Genomic DNA, 15987 nt, shown 5'->3' with positions numbered 1-15987 from the left:
CCCTGTGCTTTTTAAAGTTAAAAAGTTGATAGTTAAAAAAAAAAAAAGAAAAAAAAAAACCTTTTTAATTTTAGGCCATCTCCTACACTGTTTTCTAGCTATAATGGTAAAAAATAAATAAAATATCCGCAAGTGCTCAGAATTTTGTCTTCACATTAACCCTGTAAATCCTGACATGTGTAATAATAATCAGAAAATGTAAAAGAGTATATTTAACCTTTAGACAAAAACTTTACAAAAATAAAATAATCAAAAAAGTAATAAACCCAAAAAGTTTGTGTTTACCATATTACTAAGTTTGACACATCAGGCTTATGGTGCATTTAGTATTAGTGCAGCCAAACGATTAATCGCGATTAATCACATCCAAAATAAAAGTTTTGCTTACATAATACATGTGTGTGTGCTATGTATATATATTATGCATATATAAATACACAGACATGCATGTATATAATTCAGAAAAAAACATTGTTTATATATTAGATTTATTTATAATATCAATTATATTAATATAAATATATACATGTAAATGCATGTAAATATTTTTAAAATACATACTGTATGTGTGTGTATTTATATATACATAATATACATAGTACACACAAATATTATATGAACTACTTTTTTTTTTTTTTATGCGATTAATCGTTTTGCAGCACTATTTAGTTTATTATACTGAAAATATGGAGATCATACTTACAAAACAAAAACACCTACATTTTATTCAAAAGGCCCAAAATGAGCAAAAATATGAAATATGGTACAGTTGCTGATATTCATAAGGCCAAAAAATAAGATTAAATTCTGATAGCTTGCAATGTAAATCAATGAAGTCTGTGTAACAGTATAGCAGATACCTACATAAAATGCATATAAATATCAGTTGCCACTCTATATCTCTTAGTAAGATGATATTTATATATTTAGTTAAGATCTTGTAGAAATTGTTGTATCAAATATGATTAAGCAGGCTTTATAGAGTTAAGTATGCAAATCCACTGCAAATTGTAGCCAAATAACACAATTTAAAAAGAGACCTGCAGGGTCAACAAGAAGGGAATCGAACTCGGGTTCAAACCAAACAATCAAACAGAGTGTGAAAACAGCCAGCGAATGCAGAAACACACCAAAATTCCCAGAAGTACAATTCAAGACAGACACATGGGCGGCTGGAAACAGGTAAGAGTCACATGACACATGCAGTGGGCCAGTGCACTTCCCATACTGACCTTCAGGTCCCTGTGCACTATGTCATGATGGTGAATGTGATCGACACTCTCTAGAATCTGATGGATACAATGACTGCAAAGACAAGCAAGAGAGGAGAGGAGAGGACAGAAGGGGAAGAAAAAGACAAAGAAAGGATGAGGGACGAGATCCGTGACGGAGGTGGTGAATGCCCAAAAGGAACATCGTAGATAAGAGAGACTGTTTGATAAGAATGATGAAATGGGACGAGTGATAAAGTGAAAGAGCTGATGTTACACAACGCAGAACAACAGCAGTGCAGCCGGACGCATCATTTCCTGTGAGGGCGCTGTGAAGCTGCCGATCACACGTGGGATGGAGAAATAGAGGGAAGGGTGGATGAATCAAACGGAGTAGAGCTGAAGATATGGAAATGATCCGTGTATGTGTGTGTCTGGGTGTTTGAGAGGCTGGTTTCTGAGATGATAACAGTGTTTTTTTAAAACACATATCTAATACAGGCTCAATTGTAAAGATGACCCGTTGACCCGGGAACAGTTTCAGAGCGTTTTGGGCCAATTGGGGGAAAGGTCACTTTAGATTTAGGTGTTACACTGCCACTGAAAAACATCTGTTGATTTTGTATTCAGTTTTCTTTAAGCTGAAACATTTGGTTTTCTGTCATGTTTTCTACATTTCTGTTGCCGATTCTGTTGATCTGTCACTAAAATATGAAACGGATTATACAGACTTTATGATGACTAAAAAAAAAGGAAAAGGAATTTTTAACAAGGTATTGAAAATTACAAACCTATCAGTAATGTGCGTATGAATTTATGAGTTACATTACAGGTGAACATTTTCAGCTTCAGAAAAAAAAGAATAAAAAAAGAAAGAAGAAAATAATTCCTAGTTTTAATTAAATGTTTTCATTATTTTATATGTATATTCATTTACATTTAATTAAAATACACAATACAAGTTTGGGGTCAGTTAGTTTATTTATTTTTATTATAATATAAATTATACTTTAATTAAATCAGCAAGAATGCATTAAATTGATCAAAAGTGACACTAAAGACATTTATAATAAAGACATTATAATCTTACAAAATATTTATATTTTCAAATAAACACTGTTGTTTTGAACTTTCTATTCAGCGAAGAATCCTGAATAAAACGTATCACAGTTTCCACAAAAATATGAACAGCATAACGGTTTTCAACACTGATAATAAGAAATGTTTCTTGAGCAGCACATCAGTATATTAGAATGATTTCTGAAGATCATGTGACACTAAAGACTAGAGTAATGATGCTGACAACTCAGCTTTGCATCACAGGAATAAATTACAATTTACAATATATACAAATAAAAAATAGCTCTTTTAGTTTGTAAAAACATTTCACAATTTTTCTATTTTTACGCCATTTTTAATTAAATAAATGCAGCCATGGTGAGCATTAGAATCTAAATATAAATATAAATACATATAGCTATAAATAAACATTGATAAAAAAATGCATTAATGTGTCCTTAAAGCAATCAATCAGACTTATAAACAATCAAACGGCAGAGACTTTTTAATTAGGCAATCACCCACCTGTGAAGAAACAGTCATTTTTTGTCAGGGATTTCCAGTGCTATGGAAACGGATCAAACTCATTTAAAGCGAGTTTGCAGGTTTGCAGCAGAGCTGACACTGTCATTATGTGTGTTAATTAGAGACCTACTTTCAGCCATTGCTCTAGTGGAGGCAGGTTGAGGGGCTACGGCCCTCGGGGACGGATACATTGGCGGCATCGTGACACATTTCTACCCACGAATATGGCTGATGAGCTCATGGATTCCAGTAGTTTCACTGCTCGCCCGCTCTTGTGTTTCCTCCCTCTGTAAGTATCTCTTGTTCTGTTTTAGCGCTGTATATCTCACTCCCACATGCATACCCACACAGTCAAATTGATTAAAGCTTTTCTCCTGAGGGTGACTGCAGTGTGTGTGTGTGTGTGTGTGTGTTTGTCTGTAAGAAGATCTGATGCAGAGAGGAAAACAGGAAAAGATGGAATGAAAAAAAGAGGCCGATGGGGAACCAGAGTAAAGGGAGCTGTAGAAGAAGACGCACAGAGAGAGATGCAGCCCACGCTTGCTGCCACAGTGAGACACTGCCTCAAACATTTAACAAGCCTCTGAAACAAAACTCATCACTCACATCATTTGGACAAAACTGTTACTCCCATATTATACTAGAATATGTGAAAAAAAACACGTTTATCTGGTTAAAATGCATGTAAAAAGAGAAGAACAAAGAAGTGTGGATGGGGAGGATGGAGAGGAATTGGCCAAGGTGAGGGTCTGGACAGGACAACAGGATGAAATGGAGATGCTGCTTTACCTGGCATCAGCTTCACTGTAATATTCTCTGGCTACGATGTCTTCAAACAGCTCTCCACCCGTCACACTACAGGACAGAGAGAAGATATCACTACCACAGTCACCATGTTCACATTTATTCTGTCATTCTTCAACTTCAGTTTGGTGTGCTTTACACCGGCAGAGCAACATCTGTGCATTCATATTACAAAAGCATTCGCAGCATGACTGGGTTTAATTAAATGGAGCAAATGAAAGAAAAATAACAAGTAAAATAAACGATAAAATAAGAATGCAAACAAAATGAAACAAAACTTTAAAAAATAAAAATAAATATATTTAAAATAATGAAATAAGAAATAATGAAATATAAAATTACATACTAATAAAAAAAAAAAATAGAAAAAAATCATCTGTCTCTCTAATTTACAAATGTACTACTAATATAATAATAAAATAAACTAATACTACATAAATACATTAAATATAATAAAATAATAAAATAAGTAATTAATATATATTTATATTGTTAAATTAAATATTTTTGGATGCAAGCAACATTATAAAATAAAATACAAATATTAATAAAATAAATGAAAATGCTGTTAAATTAAATAATTTTACATTAAATAACCCAATAATAAAAAAAATAAAACTAAGACAGCTAATGAATAAATGATAATAAATATATAACAATTGTAATATAAATTCAAATGATATATATAAAAATAAATAATTATTAAATAAAGTAATAAATGAATAAATGTAAAACATAACTACTATTGAAACTAATAATATAATTATAAAAACAAATACATTATAGTAATTCAATTAATTATCAAATCAACATTTTAAATTAAATATTTTTGGTTACATAAATATTAATACAATAATAATAATAAATAATAATAATAATAATAAAATAAGAATCAATGAAGTAACAATTTAACCAAAAAGAATAAATTAAATAAATGAAAGATGATTTGTGTTATAATTTGGTTAGGTCTTGTTCCCCAATTGGGGTTGATTCCCCAAAAGTGAAAACCGCATGAGAACGAACAGATTGACACAGCAACACTAGCTCAAGCAATGGCGCAGTATTTAGTTCTACTGCAGAGAAAGCATTCTTCAATTTGCAAGTAAACTAAAGTGCACATTTTTGTATCAAAAGTAACATATAAATGTATGTATAATGTGAGTGATGTACTTTATACATAAGTATAAATAAATAAAGCAGCATTTATTAAACAAGTACAGTTAAGGAAGATAAACTAAAGACAGCTGTATTGATCTTTTGTGGTTGTGCATGACAAGAAGATTAAGCGAGAGAGAGAGAGAGAGAGAGAGAGAGAGCAGTATGGATGGGGGAATCCTCTAGAAGAGAGAACACTGGGGCTTAGGGGGGGAAACCCCTGCTGCAGGATTTCTCTTCGGCTGGGCAGCCCGGCTCTGTTGCTATGGAAACTGGCTCTCAAGCGAACGGAGGAGAGAGAGATAGAGAGAGATGCGAGGGGAAGTTAGAGTGAGTGGGCGTCTGCTGAAGCGCACTGTGCACAAACAAAGCAGAGAGATAGAGACAGGATGCACCATATTATATGGAAGCACTTACAGGTCAAATAAGAGGTAATGGAAGCCTTCCTCTGATATACTGTCATGGAGCCGCACTGCATTAAAGAGAAAGAATTTCATTTGCAATTCACTCAAACAGCACAATTCAAGGAGCCGTTTCCGTTGTGAAGCTGACTTTAACGGACTCACCAATATTGGGATGTTTGAGCAGACGGCAGATACGGGCTTCCCGTTCCAGCTTCTGGTGATCTGGGGAAAGAATTGGGTCTGTGTTAAGCCTCATGCAGATGGGACAGTTAAATGTTAAAAACGCTTTTTTAACCAATTAACAGTTTGCATAAATCTTTTTATTTTCTGGAATTTCATGAACTTTAGCTACTAGAAAACCATGTTCTTTCAGTTTCACATTAATTTTAGTGAACTGCAAGTTAACTAATCACCATATGCCAGATTCTCAAGTATTACAGCAAATCAGGGTTATTATCGTTAACTAAAACCATTAAAAAAAATAAAAAAATTTACTGAAATAAAACATTTCTCATTTTCGTTTAGTTTAACTCAAAGTTCATAAAAAATAACTCAACTAAATACTAACTAAAACTAACAAAAACTATACAGACCAGGACTTTACTAAATTACTAAAACTTTCAAATTAAAATCAATCAGAAAATATAAAAATATAATCTAATCTGATATATAAATAAGAACACCACTGCAGTAGATTCAGACTGTTAGAAAATCACGCTGATGCAAATACACTGAAATCATGTCTGAGACTAAAACATGAAATGGTAAGTTGGCACTATTTAATCCACAGGGGTTTGGGTCGATCGTGACAATTGATTATCATCATTGTTTTTCCCCACCCACACATCCTTCTTTCATCTGCAGAGGTGGAGAGAGCCATTGCATTATGAAGAAAGATTATGAAAACCAATCCCCATGCACAATAAGACCATGAATATTTATAAAGACAGTAAAGGGGGTCAGGTTTGCATTCACACTGTGAAAATGACATTAAAAGTGCTGTATTTGAAATAAGTCTATTATGCGTACCATCATTTAAATGTTCAAAGAAATAAAGTAAAATGAATAGTAAAATTCTTAAATACAATTAATATAGCTGTTTTCTATTTGAATATGTTGTAAAATGTAATTTTTCCCTGTGATGCGCAGCTGAATTTTCAGCATCATTCCTCCAGTCTTCAGTGTCACATGATCTTCAGAAATCATTCCAATATACTGTTTTACTGCTCAAGAAACATTTCTGATTTTATCAATGTTGAAAACAGCAGTGCTGCTTCATTTTTTTTGTGGAAACCATTACACTTTTTTTCAGGATCCTTTGATGAATAGAAAATAATTTATTACTATCAAATCATTTATTAGCATTTATTTATGTTACATTCTCCTCCCAGTCTAGGGGTCAGGAGGGGAAGTAACAAAGAAAAAGATGATATTTAAATAAAAGGTAACGTTAAATAAAATTACGTGGAGGATACACTTCGGCCTCAGGCTTCAGAGTGAGAGCAAAAAGAAAATAAGCAGATTCAAGTACAACAGAAAGTATTTATTTCGGTTATAAATTGAAATGGTTAACAAAGGATGGGAATAGATCTTCAGGAGAGAGCAGGGCCTAAAATAACAAAGAAAACCAGAGGCTAAATAAGGTTTAAGAGAGCTATATTCCCTGTACAAAAACAAAGATGAAAATCAACAACAAAAACTTCCCTGAGCTCCCTCTCTAACCAGAAAACAGGAGAAAAAGAATGTATAAAATAAAAAGGCACCCTCTCCCTACTTTTCCCAGATAACCCCAAAATGGAGAAAGCTAAGACTACCTACAATACCTTTTAATTACACACAGGTAAAGTAGTCAACACTAGAAAGCAAACCTGATTACTTCTTAGCACCAAACAAAATGAGTATGAGTCCACTCTCAACTCAAGGATAGACACAGGACTTCACCAAAATACACAATACACAATACACAAAACACACAATCTCAGTCTGAGGCTGGGGGAGAAGTGTTCCTCTCCATAGGTTTCTCTGAGTGCTGTATTAATACTCTTCGGCTCAGACTCAGGCATACTCCCAACGAGGTGCAGCTGATGGTAATTAACCTGAGTGAGAGAGTGAGTAAGAGAAACAGCGCAAATCAGGGCAGACAAGCATTTTCTTACCACAGAGTACAAAAAAAAACCCTGGGACGTAACAATTTACAACAGATATTTATAACATTATAAATGTCTTTATGGTCACTTTTGAACAATTTAATACATCCTTGATGAACTGAATTATTTCTTTCTTTAAAAATCCATTAATCAATCAATCTTACTTTTATGCCTTTTTTGTAGATGGATTGTTCAAAAATGACACCAAGGCTGCATTTACACTGAAAGTTATCACCTCATTGCTAAGAAATATAAATGTAGCTTTTAGTAGAGAAACTGTTGTATTTAAAAAATTCACTGGGCAGAGCTTAAAAACCAGCTCCTGAATGTGTAATTGTTTTGAAAGTTTCCATCTCAATAAAATGCGAGCGCATACAGCACACCGGTATTACAATGCTATCTTTATGGACAAATGGGTCACCCTTGCATTGGGATTCTGCGGGGAATCAGATATGTGTGTTTAGACACAGGTCGGACGTCTGGATATCAGATGTCTGATTTAAAACCACATTTGGAAACAGCTCAGATCGGATGGGGAAAAAATCTGATCTTGTGTGGATATTTGTGTTACACGTGTGCATAAAATTTCAATTTTTGTCAGATGTGGGAAAAAAAAAATCCGATTTTTTCTGCCAGTGTGAACAGCCCAATATCCTGAAAAAGGCTTGGATTTAACTTGTCATCACAGGATGAGATGTATAATGCTGGCATTTAAAAATAGATAAACCTTCATAATTAATTAAACATCTTTTGAACAAAACGTACAAGCTTTTTTTTTCAATTCTGAAGGAGTGTGATTTTTGTTTTTCTCTCCAGTCAAACAGTTCCTGCTCAATTCACATTGATCTCAGATCAGATCTTGTTAAACATACACATCTAAAGTGGTCTCCACATCACTTCAAACATGGCAGCGGAGGTCAGACTTCACATCAAGCAGACGTGTGGATAACACGCTCAACTCAAACGAATCTGCATGATAGAGAGAGACAGATGAGCTGGCTGTCCATCATCCCAGCATCATTGAGTGTTCCCAAATGGACTAGTATGGATTTGCTGCATTAAAAATCTGACTAGTGATGTTTAACATGAGAAATCTAATTTTCTTTTTGATTTACTATAAAAACATACATTTCTTCTGAGCTGCAAATAGAAGACATATTAAAACCTGATTGTATGATAGAGGGTGTAAAATGGTCAAATTAAATTAGGAGTGTTTTGGTACAAGAACATCACTCAAAAGTTAGAGGTTGGGAAGATTTTTTTATGATTTTCTTTAACTGAAGCTGCATTTAATTGATCACAAATATAGCAAAAATACTAATATTGTGCATGGTTATTGTCATTACCTAAAATTAAGCAAAAAAAAACATTAAAACATTTAGTAACCTTTAAACAAAACTGAATTTAAAATACAAAATGTACAAAAAGTACAGACATAAAAAAAAATTTGGATGCATTCACAGACTGTTTAATGCATGCAGTTACAAATGCATAATTAATGTTTTGATGTAAAAAAAAACAACAACTTTGAATACTGATGTTTAAATAATTTAGGGGAAAAAAAGGAAAATATACTTTAAATATAAACCTAAAATAGCCAGTAAGAGGCGGCAAATCACTGCATGAGTCATTCATTCAACTGATTCGTTCAAAAAGCTGATTGGTTCAGTAACAAAACACCATTGTGAGCAGCTCAGAGACGCAAAACAGTTCTGCTGTTTGTTTGGAACCATTTAGGTTGATGAAATGGAGCAAAAACAGGAACTTGTGTCTAAAATTTAAGTCATTTAATATGAACTTCTTGTTTATTGAACTGTTTTATTAAATCAATATCACATTTGCAATAAAAGACACAAAAGGTCATATTATCTTGAGTTTTTGGAGGAACTTCAGGAGAAACCCCCCTGCATTTCCCCCACTCACCATCATGAACAGCACTGTGACTGCAGTGGAGTCATTCAGGTTCCTGGGCACCACTATCTCTCAGGACCTGAAGTGGGACATTCACATTGACTCCATTGTGAAAAAGGCCCAGCAGAGGTTGTACTTCCTTCGCCAGCTGAGGAAGTTTAACCTGCCACAGGATCTGCTGAAACAGTTCTACTCCTCCATCATTGAATCCATCCTCTGCACTTCAGTAACTGTCTGGTTCAGCTCAGCTTCTAAATCGGACCTCAGAAGACTACAGAGGGTAGTCCGGACTGCTGAGCGAATCATCGGTTCAACCCTCCCATCTATTCAAGAACTGTACTTATCCAGAGTGAGCAAAAGGGCTGTTAAAATCACTCTGGACCCCTCACATCCAGCACACTCCCTCTTTGAACTGTTGCCATCTGGTCGACGCTACAGAGAACTGAGCACCAGAACGACCAGACACAGGAATAGTTTCTTCCCTCAAGCAATCCATCTAATGAACAATTGATAAAAACTGTGGAACACACTACACTATTTATATTTATATACACATACACTTATTTATCTAACACACATACTTCATGTACACTTAAATTTTGCACATAATATACCTGTACATACATAACTGCTTTTTGTAATATACCATGCCTACAATTGTCAATTTGTATATTGTCATTCCTTACCTACTTTTTGTATTTTGTATTCTTTTATTATGTGTGTTTTATGTTCTGTCGCTGTCATTCTATTGTACTGCGGAGCTTCTATCACGAAAACAAATTCCTCGTATGTGTAAACATACCTGGCAATAAAGCTCATTCTGATTCTGAATTCTAAATGTATTTTAATAGACAAAATTATGCAGTGAAAGAGTGAACTTTAAATGTGCTCACGCAGTATTCTAACCTACAACTTGAATTTAGAATATTCCTTGAATTTTAAATAAAATCCACATTCGAATCCAAATTTTGGATGTGCATTAAAAAGGCAGCCTTATCAGTGGCGCATGAGACGCGATAACGATGTAAGTGTCATTTAATTTTAGTGTTTTTGTTAGCCTATGAGGCTGCATTGTTAATTACAAATATTGCTGTAAAATAGAACATCAATGCGGAGAAGATCTTTTTTAAGTCAAAACTGATGCGCATCTTCTAGAGGGACATTTATCACTGTTGCACTCACGTCTCACAAGAGAACAGCATGTTAAGAAAGCCATGTAAATTAATGCAAGTTCAACTTTGAAAAATAATATCTTGAGACTTTATGGCGGATTTTTTCCCTATCCCACTGCAATTAGGGTTTTTAAATGAAAAATGTACTCTGTGTGATTGGCTTTCTGCCCTTTTTATTAAACTATGCATAGATTTATGATGCTGTTTTGTTTATAGTTAAGCAACTTAATTATAATTGGCTTATTACATTGTTTTTTTAAATATTATGCACTTTTTTTCAAAGATAATCATGTTATCTTATGCTTTGAATAAACATGCATTAGTAATATTTTGCTCGACATGCCCTCTTGTGGCCTCAGGAGAGAAGCCAAAAGCTTTTTTTCACCCTAACTGAATTTAAGAATTTTAAATTTGATTATCATTTGAATTTTGATAATATTTAAGTAAAAAGTATGAACTGAGATTCTCAGACATTTTGACAGCCCTACAACTCACAGTGTATAGATGCACTCTCTGGATGTGTTTTTTTTTTTTAATTGGCTTTTGCAATATACTCGATAATGTCAAATCGCATATCGTTTAAAAAACAATTACGATATTATCATAGAACGATATAGATTGCACACTCCTAATTAAACGTATTAATTAAAAAAAAAAAAAAAAAAAAAAAACCTGTACCAAATCTTTTGAATGCTAGTATATAAGTAGACCTCAGGGAATATATAAACGTAAATAAAAAAGGCATGATATCACTCATTTAAATTCCTGCTGACATCACTGTGGCCCCATTGTACACACACACCAGCTTGAGAAGTTGTCACATCGAGCAGTGGGACTGGTGTGAAGCTGTGAGAACGCTGACACCCAAACACTACAAAACGCCTCTGCAGCAAAGAGCATCAGACCCTGCCGAGACGAGAGAGAAAGACTCATCTAATCCCATCTCATCACCAGACAGCCTTAATGAAGCACACCGGTGTACATCACACACATTACAGTCACATTCTACAACTATCAAGCATTTCAATTATTTCTCTGAAGTTCACTTACAATCAAAAACACTTTTCAAATTAAATTAATGTTACTGCACCTCTAAGACATTTGTAAACTATCTCTAAATCCCATCAATATTTAAATTACATCATTAAAATGGCATTCCCAACCCATTTACCAAAATGCGACATATTTCATAAGGGTGGCACAATTTGGGGAAAAAACTCATTGTGATTTGTTTTTTTGTTTTTTGAAAAATGTCAATTAAATTGAAAAAAAAAATATAATAATAATAAAACCTCCAGATTTTAATAAAAAAGAGATTATCACTTCGACGATTAACACCTCGACTGTCCACCACGGTTGCCTCTATCAGCCTGTAGGCTCAATTGTGTGTGGAGGAGTCGGGCCCGAATTGGCGCGAAAATTCACAAAATGTGACGTCATGCGCGTTCTCGTCTACTTGGGCTTACATCCGTACGGCACGCCAGCCATTATAGTAAGCAGCGGCAATAGTGTTTTCAAATGGACTCTGCGGATGGAAAGAAGCGACCAGCCTCCAGCACAATTCAGACACCAACAGACACTCCTCGTAAGTAAAAAAAAAAAAAAAAAAAAAAAGAGCGTGCGCACTGAGTACGAGGATAAGACTGGCTGCAGTTCCTCTAACGGCCACTGGTGTCAGTAATGGTTAGAAATTTCAGAACCTACGCAATGCTCCTTTAACCTGGAAAATTAAAATACTATCATTTATTGTTCTCTTCAAACTTTTATTTATGCAGAAAAATTTGAAATGTTACTATTGTAATACTTTACTGTAAAATTAAAATACATATATTTTACAGCAAATCTGTAAAATTGCAATAGTAACTTTTATGGTTGTCAATTTCAAACATTACAATATCAAGCTTTTATTTAGTCAGAAACAATAAAAGAAAAAAAATAGCTTGTATCAAAACCCCAATCAACTTCTAAAAATCATACGAAGTGTGTAAAATGGCAATTAAAAGCTAACTCATGACTGTTTATTATTACTGTTAAAATTATTTGATAGTTATTGATATTTAATCTCAAACATCTTTACCCAAATTATGCATCCAAATTTACTTTGATTAACAGTGCTGTCCTAAAACAGGATATTCAACCATAGGCCAGGATTTAAGTTTTTTTTATTGGGAATTGATTCTTTGCACATTTAGCAGATGCTGTTATCCAAAGCGACAATTAATTCATCATAGGCAAAGAATATATATTCCAACAAAATGCCCAAGGCAAATAAATACAGGCAATTTTAATGCAAACAAATCTGCCAGGAGGTAAACTAAAGATAATCAGTGATTCACACAGAGGACGCCGCTTATTTGAGACCAACTGTATGCAATCAAATGCAACTGTGCTCATGTCTGCATGGCAGGAAAAATTCCAGCTCAAACAATCGCTTTTAATGCTATTTATCCCAGCGTTAAGCCGTTATAATTGGAAACAATCACCGAGTCGTTTGCCCCGATCAATCTAGTGGTTTCACTCCTGTGCTGCATGTATGTTTGTGGCACTTTGGGTAAATCCAGGTCAACTCCATACTGCATTGCAGGTGCTGCAATTATGCATATAAAGTATTCACAGCAAATCACAACTTCCCCAAAGCAGCTCTTGTTGTATAAAAGAAGAGTCCTTGCTGAGGAAGGGGCTGCGTCGTCATTGGCTACACTCAGTGTCAATCACTCCACACAGGCCCCGCCCTCTCACATTTGTTCCAGTTTCCACTTGCCACATTAACTCTTTCAGCTTTGGCACTGCCTTCAAATGACATCGAAACTCCTTTTCTGTAGCAAAACCGCAATAATATGAATGTACCCTGATGTCTGAGTAAAAGTGAATCTTTGCATGGGCGTCACGGGACAGCGCGGCGTCAGATGTGGTCACTAGCTGAGTCAAAAAAACAGCAGCGATGACGAAGTGCCAATCTGAACTTTTTCCACTTGAAGTGTGGCCTGGCTTTGTTTCAGAAGCGCAGAATCAAACGAAAGCCCTGGTGTTTGAGTACTTGAAGCCATGGGTGTGTGTTCGAGCGTGTACACAAGGGACTGACATGCTGTCAGCGGTGTGCCAAATGGTCAGGCTGCACGTGATGACCTGCAGAGTGTATGATTGGCCCAAGTGTGCCAACACTTCCCAAACCCCACACACACACACAGACACGTTCACCCAAAATCACAGAGCACCACAACAGGCATGTCAATTACAAGCCCTGACATCTTTATTTTCACCTAGTCATTTAAAGTGACCATATTATGATAATTTCTTAATTTCATTTTTGGGCTCTGCTAGAATTATCATTAAAGGGATAATTCACAAAATAAGATATTTTTAAGAATATGGGTAACCAAACAGTTGCTGGTAGCCATTGTCTTCCATAGTATTTAAAAAAAATACACAAACAGTCTTCAAAATTCAGCAGAACTAAGAAAGTCCTATCAGAAATATTGCATTATTTTTTGTCAGAAACTAGGTTTACTACTGTAATTTTCTTATTTATGCTTTTTTAGAATACACAACCTTTCAAAAGTCTGGGTTCAGTAATTCAAATAAATGCCATTCTTTCGATTCACTGAAAAATATATCAATGGTTTTCACAAAAATATGAAAAAGCACAATTGTTTTCAACACTGATAATAATCAGAAATGTTTCTTGAGCAGTAAATCAGCATATAATAATGATTTCTGAAAGACCATGTGACACTGAAGACTGGAGTATTGATGCTGAAAATTCAGCTTTTCTTCACAGGAATAAATTAAATGTTTAAATATATTAAAATTGAAACCAGTTATTTTCGACTGCAATAAAATTTCACAACATTTCTGTTTTTAATGTATTTTTGATCAACTAGATGAAGCCTTGGTGACAACCTTTCAAAAACATTAAAAAAATCTTACCATGAAATTGTAGTGTACTTTTAATATATAAATACAAAATTGCCTTTTTTTTTTTTAAATAAGAAACAAAAAAAGTATGTCATTTTAAATCATTTCAATTCGTTTGCTTGAAACAAACCCATTATTTTCAGCCATTTCAGACCACTGTACATAAATACTAAGGTATGTATCAAATATCTGTAAAAGACCCAAAATATCCACAGGTTTTTAGCCATATCATCCATCTTAAAGTTCAAACCAATCCTCTTTTCCCAGTCCAAAAACATTTTCCAGCAGTCATGATTTACCTCTTGCCGAGAGCTTTTTGGTGTTGATGATTTTGGCAGCATACTCTTGGCCCGTGCACAGCTTGACACAACGTCTCACAACGGAGAAGGCCCCCCTGAAGAAACAGACAGGGAAGAAAACACACCATTGAACTTAACATGGTGGAACCTAAAAAATCGGTTCAAACCCCTTCAGAAATGCCTTAAAGTGACACTTCTGTTCTATATTTGTAAGCAATGTATGTTTTATTTTGGGGTGAACTTAAGAAGAACAACTGTTATGCACATCTAGCTCTTTACCAAAAGCAGAGCTCCATCAGAAACAAAAACAACACGCAGGTGTTTAATGCAAATATTCATGATATTCACATGGGAACAAAATGTAGAACACACTCGGTCTTTCAAAAGCCTCCTTGAGTCTATTTTCAGCAAGACCTGCGTCATGAAAATCACTTGAGACAGACATGAAAACGGTCTGATGTCATTCCTTACTGGCTAATTTTAGCCCACCTTGTTACAGTTACACAATACACTCGGCATGTCTCAAGCAGCCGCTCTGGATCCGTGACTTCCCGCCCCTCACTGACTTTATATTATATTATTTAAAATCCCATGCTAGGTGTACTGTGTTAACCTAACTGAGACTTGTTATAGCACTTATATCATTGCTCTTTTTGTTGTTTTTGATTGCTTCCACTGTCCTCATCTGTAAGTCGCTTTGGATAAAAGCGTCTGCTAAATGAATAAATGTAAATGTAAAAAACATTTAAAAAACACATAAAATTTTAAACCAGGCCATCCTTAAAAATATTTTGGTTTGCAGTAAAAGTAAAAAAATGTAAAAAAAAAAAAAAAAAAAAAAAAAAAAAAAAAGGGTCAGTAGGTAGGTCTATATTTTTTTTCTCTCCAAGTTTCAATGTAAAAAAAAAAAAAAAAAGTAAAATTTTGGTGATGGTGATTACGTAGGTATGAATTTAAACAAATTAGCATATCGTGACGTCACTGACTGGGTCTTCAACCCATGCCTTCGGGCGCAACATTGCAAACCTCAAATTCTGTTTGATTTGAGTGACAAGTGTTAATTGAATCGATTGTAAAATCGATTTTGCATGTCTAGATGCATTTTATACAGCAAATAACACCAAATATAGGTAAATCCACGGACAACAGGCAGGACAAATGTAAAGATTAAATATATTGGTAAAGACCAATATTTCTGATGATTTATTAGCATGAAGTTACGTGCACAATGACAAACAGGAGTGCAACATTCTCGAAAAATAATAATCAGAGTGGACTGCCATCATGCAAAACATTTACTGCAGGCTTCAACATGGCTGTGTTTACGATTAGAAATGTCAACAACAACAAAAAAAATCGCATACGTAGGCGATTCTAGCCCGAAT

At 34.5% G+C, this 15987-nt stretch overlaps 1 protein-coding gene across 49 annotated transcripts in view; it reads right to left on the bottom strand.

Moving 5' to 3' along the window:
* LOC132132939 (calcium/calmodulin-dependent protein kinase type II subunit beta-like) overlaps nt 1-15987 on the bottom strand; it is a 63917-nt gene that overhangs the window by 41221 nt on the left and 6709 nt on the right. For all 49 annotated transcript variants that reach the window (XM_059545515.1, XM_059545519.1, XM_059545517.1 and 46 more), the window contains exons 2-5: nt 14603-14697; nt 5321-5380; nt 5172-5226; nt 3585-3650 (exon numbers count right to left, since the gene is read on the bottom strand). In XM_059545515.1, the coding sequence (XP_059401498.1) occupies nt 3585-3650; nt 5172-5226; nt 5321-5380; nt 14603-14697 (276 nt within the window). The remainder of the gene's footprint in view (nt 1-3584; nt 3651-5171; nt 5227-5320; nt 5381-14602; nt 14698-15987) is intronic.

This window comes from Carassius carassius, chromosome 49, assembly GCF_963082965.1.
Source record: "Carassius carassius chromosome 49, fCarCar2.1, whole genome shotgun sequence".
Classification (NCBI taxonomy): Eukaryota; Metazoa; Chordata; class Actinopteri; order Cypriniformes; family Cyprinidae; genus Carassius; species Carassius carassius.
This window is presented reverse-complemented; position numbering and strand designations above follow the sequence as displayed.